The sequence below is a fragment of the Meriones unguiculatus genome (assembly GCF_030254825.1).
Source record: "Meriones unguiculatus strain TT.TT164.6M chromosome X unlocalized genomic scaffold, Bangor_MerUng_6.1 ChrX_unordered_Scaffold_30, whole genome shotgun sequence".
In the NCBI taxonomy this organism is placed as follows: Eukaryota; Metazoa; Chordata; class Mammalia; order Rodentia; family Muridae; genus Meriones; species Meriones unguiculatus.
Genome location: NW_026843706.1, coordinates 11,517,248 through 11,527,588, shown reverse-complemented (window position 1 = coordinate 11,527,588; position 10,341 = coordinate 11,517,248). Strand labels below are relative to the sequence as shown.

The 10,341-nt window shown below is 32.9% G+C and overlaps 1 protein-coding gene across 9 annotated transcripts in view; it reads right to left on the bottom strand.

Moving 5' to 3' along the window:
- Window positions 1-1,245: 1,245 nt before the first annotated feature.
- Window positions 1,246-10,341, bottom strand: part of Gk (glycerol kinase) — a 78,444-nt gene continuing 69,348 nt past the window's right edge. For 5 of the 9 annotated variants that reach the window (XM_060376694.1, XM_060376696.1, XM_060376693.1 and 2 more), the window contains 3 exons: window positions 9,787-9,867; window positions 5,207-5,293; window positions 1,246-3,444 (listed from right to left, as the gene is read on the bottom strand). In XM_060376694.1, coding sequence (XP_060232677.1) covers window positions 3,434-3,444; window positions 5,207-5,293; window positions 9,787-9,867 — 179 coding nt within the window. In that variant the 3' untranslated portion in view covers window positions 1,246-3,433. The remainder of the gene's footprint in view (window positions 3,445-5,206; window positions 5,294-9,786; window positions 9,868-10,341) is intronic. The other 4 variants (XM_060376697.1, XM_060376698.1, XM_060376699.1 and 1 more) reach the window with 1 other exon arrangement.

Below are 10,341 nucleotides of genomic sequence, written 5' to 3'. Positions count from 1 at the left end.
TAAAACCTGGATAGGGCAGGAACTCCACAAGGAGAGCAACAGAACCAAGGTTCTTTTCTGAGACTGATATCAACTCCAACCAAGTACCATGCATGGAGATAACCTTCAATCCCTGCACAGACATAGCCCATGACAGTTCAGTGTCCAAGTAGGTTCCATAGCAATGGGAACAGGGACTGTCTCTGACATGAACTGATTGGCCTGCTCTTTGATCACCTCATCCTGAGGCGGGAGCAGCCTTATCAGACCACAGAAGACAATGCAGTCAGTCCTGATGAGACCTGATAGACTAGGATCAGTAGGAAGCAGAGGAAACCTCCCTTATCAGTGGACTTGGGGAGGGAGGATGGGACTGGCAGGGGAGGAAGGAGGTGTTCACAGTGGGATACAAAGTGAATGAAGTGTAATTAATAAAAATTATAAAAAAAGAAGAGTGGCACACGTATCCAGGAGTCTGTAACTTGCTTTTTTACTCATTCGAAATGTTTCCATTGGTTTCTAGACAGTGTCCTCATTTTCTTCCCAAGGTAACACATATTTGTGATTTTATTATAGTTTACTCAACCAACCTCCTTTTTCATTTGTGTTTTGGTGACTTAAATATTTTACATTGGTTAGAGAGATGGCTCAGCACTTAAGAGTATTCACTGTTCTTTCAGAGGACCCAGGTTCAATTCCCAGAACCCACATGGTAGTTCACAACTGTCTGTAACTTCAAGATCTGACACCCTCACACAGACATACATGCAGGCAAACACATCAATGCAGATAAAATAAAAATAAATAAATTAAGAAAAGGTTTTGCATTAACAAAATTTACTGGTGAATGAATAATGTAAGAGTTAAAAACCAATAAGATCATGTTTAATAATGTATAATAATGTTTAATAAAGACTGATGTGGTGGTGCACTCAGGAGGCTAAAGCAGGAGATCAACAACTCAAACACAAACAACCACACACACAGGGCAGAGACAGAAAGACAGAGACAGAAAAAAATTTAAAGCTACTTAATTTTAATATTCCACAAGAAAAATTTTAAAAGACTTGAAGTTCTGGGCATGGTGGTACATGCCTTTGATCCCACAGTTGGAAGAGACAGAGGCAGGCAGATCTCTGGGAATTGAAGGCCAGGTTGGTATAGTGAGTTGCTGGACAGGAAGGGCTATATATCAAGACCCTGCCTCAAAACAAACAAACAAACTAACAAACAAACAAATAAATAAAAATAAAGGATACCAATGAAGAAGCATTAATGCATGATTTATTTTATCGATCAGTGGGAAAACAAAATATTAAGATATTGACATCAGGATGAACGTACAATGGTGTCCAGACCTCACTGGCTAAACCAAGCAGACAGAAGCTGAGATAAGGTATGAAGCCTACAGATATATAATAGGGCTCGGCCAGGTGATATTTTACTGATAATGGCCATTGGCCTTTACAATGTATTTTCTGGAAATGCTGAGGTAGAAACTGTTTAGTCTGTTCTAACAGAGTGATTAAGGTGTTTATCATTCCAGAAACTACTTCTGCTGTTACTTAGCTCCTCAGTGCATGTAAACAAGCGCTAAAAGGTGGCATTTGTGTCTGCTGAAACATCTGTTAACTGAACTTTCATCTGTAAATGAGAAATGCAAATACGAAATAAGGTGTCAACTTATTTTAAATAAATTCACCATTAATTATCGATGGGTGCAATTTCAAACATTTATAAATCTTGTAGTTTGTAGAAAAATTAATGTTATCTTAAAATTACTGGAACAGTGATTTACACAGTTATTTACAATGAACTTAACCTGCCTTTGTAGAAATATAACTAACTTTAAAATTACCACTGCCATAATAATTTCACAGTACCTTCTATATTTATGCCACTTAAGTAGCAGCCAGATCAGTAAAAACCAGCATTCAATAATTAGGAACAGCACAATCAGAACAGGAAATATAATCTACCATTAATTCCAAATGAAAGTTTTTCTATTAATATATCAATATTTTCCATTCTGATATAATAAGACAAACAATTAGGAAGTATTATTCTCTTATTTCTTTACTACAAAACAAATATATTTTTAAAAACTGATGTCAGGAAGCTAGGTTAATGAGTTATAACAAATAATTCTAAATAGTTGAGAAATTATTAGTTTCACTGTGAGGCATTTGCAATAACATTTTTTTTGCCAGTTATAACATTAAGTAGGGATAATTTTCTACCATATCAGAAAAATAAGAATATCTTATTAACATGTAATAACATTTGAAAGAGATTATTGGCTTTATTAACACATTTTTCTACTTAGCTTTTGCATTTATGATAATTCTTCAATAGGATCTCAAATATGGAAACATCAATTCAAAGAAAAATTTTTATTTGGGCTAGTACTCATGTTTGAGAACAGTATTTACTGTTACATGCCACAGTTGATTTTCTTCCAGCTGAGATAATTAAATGGCAGAGCATAAGAAATACCGTTGAAATCACAATATAGTATATTTTATTTGATTGATAGTGAATATATACCTAAATTTCGAATGTTGGACTGTATAAGAAAAGTTTCTTTTGGTAAATAATATGCATAACCGTTGCCCAAAAATGTATACAGATTGCCCCCCAAATTTATATACATAGTAGTCCACTTAAGGCCAGCCCTGTTATAATTTACTGAATATAATGTGCTCTTAATTTATAAATGGGCTACTGTCAGTATATAAAATATATAGGCATGTATGTTATACATACAGAATAAAAAATATAAAAAGGAGAAATGAAAAAAAAAGGAAAAATTATTCTATTAAGGTACAGACAGAAAGCCATGATAATTAGTGAGACAGTGTAAAATACCTGAAATTTTTCAGTTTTGGCAAACACTGTTCAGAAAGTCCAAGTTATGAGAAAAGCAAATCACTATCTATTAATTCCTCAGATGTGTCCATTGAAATAGTCAGTGATGTTGTGGTCTTCCAAAATGTAGAAAAGTAGACATCTGATCTGTTTTAAGCACACAAGCAAAAGGCCACTCATTTTGAAGAAGTTAGTAACAACTCCTTCCTCAGACATTTGTCGTGCAGAGGATCAAATCCAGGTCCATTAGCATCTGGAAATACTGGACGGCATACTTCAATAGACAGGATACAAATTCATCCTTGACCTTAGAAGGAATAGTGTAGGACATCATAATAGTGGAGGGGTCAGACCCCAAAGGTAACTGGCCCAACCTTAACTGTCAATGTTAAACAACTACACTAAATGTTTCTGGAACATTCTTTCTGCTGCATTTTCTTTATTTCAAGGCATAGGTCTACTTGGAGGATCATGCAGCAAGTGGCTTATGAAAAAATCAGAGTCTATGATTAGCATCATTACATTATGAGACAGAATTGTCAGATTTCCTTAAAAGTTTGCATCTTGGGAATCCATGAAGTGATATTTATGGGATACCTAAAGGGGTACAAAAATTATAAAAGTCAGTAAGACGTATGTGCATTTCAAGAGTTAAGACAATAAAGACTATCAAATATTTAAGCTACAAATTCCATAATTTCGATATAACAAATTCCATTATTTCTATATAATGCTTCAGAGTTAAAGAGCAACAAATGTAACTGGGCCAACTCCAAAATTAGCAACTATTACCACTACTGATAACTGTTTATTAAGGCAAACAATGGCTACTATTACTGAATCTCAGAAGGCGTAACCAAAAAAGAAAGCCTGAAGATGGTGACCTGAAGTCTACTACTTTTGATATTTAATATATCATTTAGCATAGAGACATACTAGATCTCAGTTTCCATAGAGTATGGGATTTTTCATCCTATTATAGTATCAAAAGAGAAACAGAAAACAACAAAATCAATGAAAGTTTTCAGCTATGAGTTTTTTCCTTATCTTTTCTAGGTCATCATCGTATACAAAAATACTCAGGATAATGAAAAAGTAATGGAATATTTTCTAAAACAGTATCTTTGTAAAGTTAAAATTTAAGTTCTCATGGAAATGTTTAGTGTTTTCTGGCAAATGTTTCTCAGAAATAGAAAGAGAATAAATATCTGATAATTCTGTTATGTTTTTGTAGACAGAGCTTTAAGCGTATTAGTGACAATACCAAAATAAGGTATTGTTAGTACAGAAGTAGTTGATTAAAAAAATGTATTCTGAGTATGCTTGAATATGAAGAATACACGAAAAGGCAAGACAATTTAAATATAAATTATTATGTAAATAACTCAGTTTCTTGATACTTAAAATATAATTTAATGTTCTAATGATAAAAGTTTCATATTTATATATGACATTACACTGATGATGCCAACTTAAAGAAAAGCTTGTCAACCTTCCACAAACAGATGTTCCTTCACAAGAATGAAGTTTAAATTTTATATTTTAAACTAAGGTTGTACATCACCATACTAAACACAAGAATTAATCTAGCTTTTCCTCTAAACATAAAGCTTGAAAAATAAAAGCATGTTTCATTTTCATGGAAACTATGGAACAAGAAACAAGTATTAGTATTTTACCATTTAAGGTAAAAATCTGAAGAAAAATTGAAGAATCATCAGAAGTAGCTGACAAACTAGCAATTATGTTCAAATTAGTACTGACAATTCTATGCATTTCATAACATGCTAAGCCATTACTTTTATTTGAATATTTGGTAGAAGCTAATGTGCAAAGAATATTTACATTTTATTTCAACCTGAATTTATTTAATAATTTAAGAGACTTCACAAAATGTGTTCTTTTTTACTAAAAATAAAGTAACTGCATATCTTTCCCAGTTTTAGAGTTTTACAAGCTAACAAGATCTAGCCAAAACTCATGCAAGAATGGATCTAGTAAGACATACTGGGAACATTTTCGAAAGTCTCAGAAAATTACACATATTTAACACCAAGATAGTTAATGTCAAAATTACACTGTAACTTTCATCAGTCATTTTGAAATTCCTTTCAGTTAAAAATTAACATTTGTACTTTTTGCTTTTGCTTATTGCTGACAACAGCATGGAGACCTTCAAAGAAATCATCTGATGACATAATCCTTAATTCTAACTGTCCCCAAAGATAAATCGATACAACTATTTAGGCCTCCAATTGATTTTCTGCATTTTTAAACATAGGAAGAATAAAAAACTGAGTTATAAATAAACACATTAAAACTAACTAATACAAGTTGTCTAATTTAAAGAGTAACTAACCTGAGATGTACCTTGCACCGATTAACATTACCATGCTACTCACTATAAAAAAGCCCAAAGGCAGACTACAGAAGATACTAGGGTCACCTGTGGTCATCCAAGTAGAAGGGAATTCCAGTCAAGCAAACCCAAAGAGAAACACATAATTACAATATTTATGTTAAGAATCATATGATAGCAAAACAAGTTATACAAATAGCATATTCATAAAAGCTAGCAAAGAGTTATTACTTCAAATCAAAAATATAATCAATATCAAGGCTAATGAAAGTTAATAAACAATACAGAGAGCATGCCACAAGTAGTCAAGAATGTAACACACAGAGCCCAACATCAGCTTTCCACTGGCAGAGCCAGAGAGCCTATGGAGAGCTTTTTGGGAGGCTATTGGTTTGGGCTTTCTATACTCTTCTCCCAATGATAATTAAATGAGCAATGCAATTCACCCAAGAATATATTAAAAAGCTTTTATTAATCTACTTTAGATGCATTTAAAACATGTATTTTTTCCTGAATTTGTTCTGTGACAAGTCTATAAATACATGAAGTGTATTTTAATCACTATAACCTCTCTGATATTCCTCCTATCCCTATTACTAGTCCCTTCTCCCTATATATCCCTTTTCCTCATTCAGGACTTTTTTGTTTTAAGCACTGATTTGGTCTTCTGTGTCAAAATAAACTTTGGGGTATAATGAAATAAATATCAAGCACTGCTGAAACTAAAAGGTATAACAAGACTAAATTTTATTAATTACTGGAATCCTTATTAATTACCAGAATCCTTTGTTTCTAAGTATATGCATTACATATAGCCTTCCTTTAAATTTAAAGATTATGTACCCATTGGCTAGGAAAATGGCTCATGGGTAGATGTGCTTTCTGTGCAAATCTGGCAACCAGAGTCGCATTCCCAAAACCCATGTAAAGGTGGTGAGAGAAAAAAAATTGTTATCTTTGACCTATACACATACATGTGCATGCACATTCACACTCCTCTACACAAAATGTACCTAAATTATTTAGCACATATTGGGTTGTTAAATATTAAACTTAGAGCTTTCTAGCTATACTTCTAGACCCTAGAATATAAAGTAATGAAAGTAATGCCCAAGTATTATGAAAGTACAGCCATTTTACAGGGCATCATTCAAATACTCCAGATAAGGATTCTTCTGGGCATATTTTATGCTATGTAGTCTACAGATAGTTGTTTCTATTTTGGAGGAGGATTTTCTTCCTCTCACCATGTATCGCTTTCCCCCTTAGAAACTGAATTTTCAATAAGAAGTTCAATAAACCATTTCCCCTGTTCTGTCACTGTTACTTTTTTAAGTGCAAAACAAATTTTATTTCTGTGTTTGTAGAAACCATGTCTTTGTTTGATTTTAGAAAAGAAAATGTCTAGTTCTTTTAAAGAAAGCCATCAGTTGTAACTTAGTACTGATTTTTCTGATGTCCTTACAGTGAGTTCTGGTGTGAAAAGATGTAAGGATTGTGACTATGTGTGTAAAAAGCTTCTCTAGCATGCACAAAGCTCAAAAGTTCAATCCTCCAGCACCACAAAAACCAGGTGGTAGAGATAGAGGCAGAATTTCTAGAACTTCATGGTCATCCTTTATTACACAGTGGATTTGAGGCCAACCTGAACTATATGAAACCCTGTTTCAAAAAGAAGAACAAAAGTAAAAATAATAACAAAAGGAATATCTGTGGAACTCCTATCAATTTAGGTGGTACCCATTTAATAAAGCTATTTCTTTTCTAGTGAGATGGTCACACATGTATGTTATATAGGTATTCATATACTTATATATAATGAATTTTATAAAGTTATTGTATACATGTGCAATACATTTAAAACAATTTGAACTATTTTTAAAGTGTTTGGTATGTTGTAAATACAAAGCCAAGTCATGATGCTTTAAAAAGCATCAAACTCCCGGGCTGGTCATGGTGGCTCACATCTATAATATCAGAAGTCTGGAAGCTAAGGCAGGAGGATCATACATGAGTCTCAGGCTACCCTGGGCTATACAGTAAGATACTGTCTCAAAGACAGAAATAATTGCTGGTTGTGGTGCTGTATACTTTTAATTCCAGAACCTGGTGAAAGAGGCAGGCAGCTCTCTGTGAGTTCAAGGCCAGCCTGGTATATATCTCATTATTATTAGTATTTTAAAATGTAAAAATAAAAACATTATCTCTTAATATCACCTATGACATATTAATACATGTGTTTATATATTTCACATATTAGCTTTATAGTTAATCAAATTTACTATAGTTAAAAATGTTCCCAATGTACTCAGATATATTTATAAACAAAATGTTTGCTTCAACACTGCCAAGGTCCTTTGGAAATTAAGTGATATAACATTTTTTTCCATTAATTAAATTAAAGAGAATAAGTTTCAGGTCAATAATTCTAATGTCTTTTTGGTTTTCTTAGGTTAAGGCTCTATCTAAATTGCTATTATTAGATGCCTACATAGAATATAAACTGTCACTATATAATAGTTTATAATTTTTAAAAGAGTATATTTAGCAAAACTTAAATATTATTCTGAGTTAATTGTACAGCATAGATATTCCCCTGGTCACTACACATTTCAGTGTTTTTATACAGCTATTAAAATGGTTTAACTTTAACAAGAATAAAATTAGGAGATGGATTTGTCAGTGTAGACCTTAATACTGGCTACCTGGGAGTATGGGTCAGGATAATCAGTAAGTTCATGGACTGGCTGGACTACAGAGTGAGTTCAAGGGCATCCTGAGCAACTGAATGAAGCCCTACCTCAAGATAAAAAGCAAAAAGATGGTGGGACTTAATGAAACTCATTATCCTGCAAGCTAACTTTTAATAAAAACAAAAAATAAATAAGAAGAAATAAGGCAGAACTGGGATATGGCACTTGTCTAATATGTATGACTCTATGGTCAATTTTTAGGATTTGAAAAAAATTAAATTATCAACAAATGAAGTTACCTTTACCATTGATATTGGTAGCAGAAAATAAAAAGACATAAAAATTTAAAGTTGGGCATAATGGCATTTATCTGTAATCCCAGCAGAGGTGGGGGCAACAAGTTCAGAAGTTCAAGCTTCTACAAGGTAAGTTCATGGCCAGCTTGGGCTAGGTGAGACCATGTACAAACAAGAAAAGAAAAATTAATGAAAGAAATTTAATTTTTGCTTTCTTTTACCATTTTTCAAGTATTATAAATTCATTGAAAATAAGGAACAAAAACGGAAAATACTCAACTGCTTTTGTGGAAATTTTGACGTTAACATTATACCTTTAAGGGATAATAAAGAGTAATGTGTGTGGGAGGACAGAAGCCAGGATTGTAGCATTAACAACAACAACAAAAAAAAATCAGTTAGTCAAAGGAATTATATACCCAACTTCACATTGCAATGATTTAGGGGAATAAGCAAAGAAATCAGAGTCCACATTTGTTCTGCTCAAGAGTGTACTAGAAGAGTAGTATTTATGAGTGAGAAGTGTTATTGCCAAGGGTCTCAACATTGCAGTCATACCAAAAATAAATTAATCCACGATCTAAGAAAAAGATGGTGCCTAGGGTATGCATGAAATTCAACAAATATTTTTTATAAAGAAAAAATAAGAAGCTCAGTCTCAAAACCAAAAATATATTAAATTTTCTTGAGAGGAAAAAAGGTACAATTTTAATTAGGTACACCCAGGGTGTTCCTAGTTAAAAATATGGATTGCAGTGAAGTAGAAATGTCCCCTAAAGCCACATGCATTAACAGTGGCTCTATACTCACTGTAGGCTTGAAAGTCAGATAATACTTCATTTATAAACTCTTCCTCAATAAAATGTGCCATTCATTCTACTCCATATTGAGTTCTGATAAGGACTATAATACTGTGTTATCAAATGCAGCCTGCAGTTGTTTAAATTACTAAACATGAATACTTTCCTGTCTAAGTGACTTAAAAATAAAATTGCTCTTATTTTATGCTAACAGCATTTCTCAGTTTTAAAACTTCCAACTTAATATCTATCTATCTATCTATCTATCTATCTATCTATCTATCTATCTATCTAATTTACTTCCTCCTCTCTGGTTTTATTAACATTGCATCACGGTTTACTAGCCTGAATACTTTCTGTAAATGTCTGGAATAAAATTTGGAAGGTAATATACCTCTTAATTGCTTCCACTGATAAAGAAAGCCTCCCAAAAGGTAGACATGATCAGGGAGAGGGAAAATAAGAGTCTAGTTGATTTTTTTCATTAAGGAACCAGAAAATAATAATTTTACTTTTTGAAAATTCAGTTATTCATTGACATGCCAGAAATAAATCAACAAGGAATGATATGGCAGGCTAAAGTGAATGCATACTTATTAACCTGTAATTTACACTTTGTGGTTAGAAGAGTTTTCAAAATGTGACAAACTTTAGATATAGAATAATTCTTTTCTTCAGTGCAGCCTGACTTAGTATATAAACAGCCATATACTTAAATAACATAATACTCTAAGGAAAAATGTCCATTATAAAATAAAATGTCTCAATAATAGTTAATAAAAACAATTTACCACTATCTGGAGACTGAGTTGTAACCCAACCAATTGACTTCATCACAGCTTTCTTCCATGTGGAGTAACGGATTTCACTTTCTAGAATTAAAATTAGGAAAAACATAAGCATGAGATGTAATTTGTTGAGGTGGCCAAAGCACAATACTTATGACTGCTCACTCCGCATTCCTAACATATGGCTGCACACATTAAATCAAAGTGAGGGTTTACTGGAACATAGATTTGGGAGTACATGTCTGATGGTGATTGGTGGTGAGTGGATGAGATACTTGGAAGTTGGGGGAAAGTTTAATGCCTAGGGGAGATTGGAGGACAGGCTATCTGCTTAGGAAACAGGTTGATTCCAAAGGAAAATCCTGTTTGATTTGTTTTCTCTTTTGGTGAGTGCTGGGAGTGACATAGGGAGAGAGGTAAAGTATCCTGTGGAAAAAAACAGAATTCATTTTGGTCCAGTTGAAGGAATCAGCAAATAATGATTGCTCACAAGATTCAAATCATAACTGCCTCTTCACCAACATCTTACGGTGGGGATTTTAAAGGTGAAAAAAATTT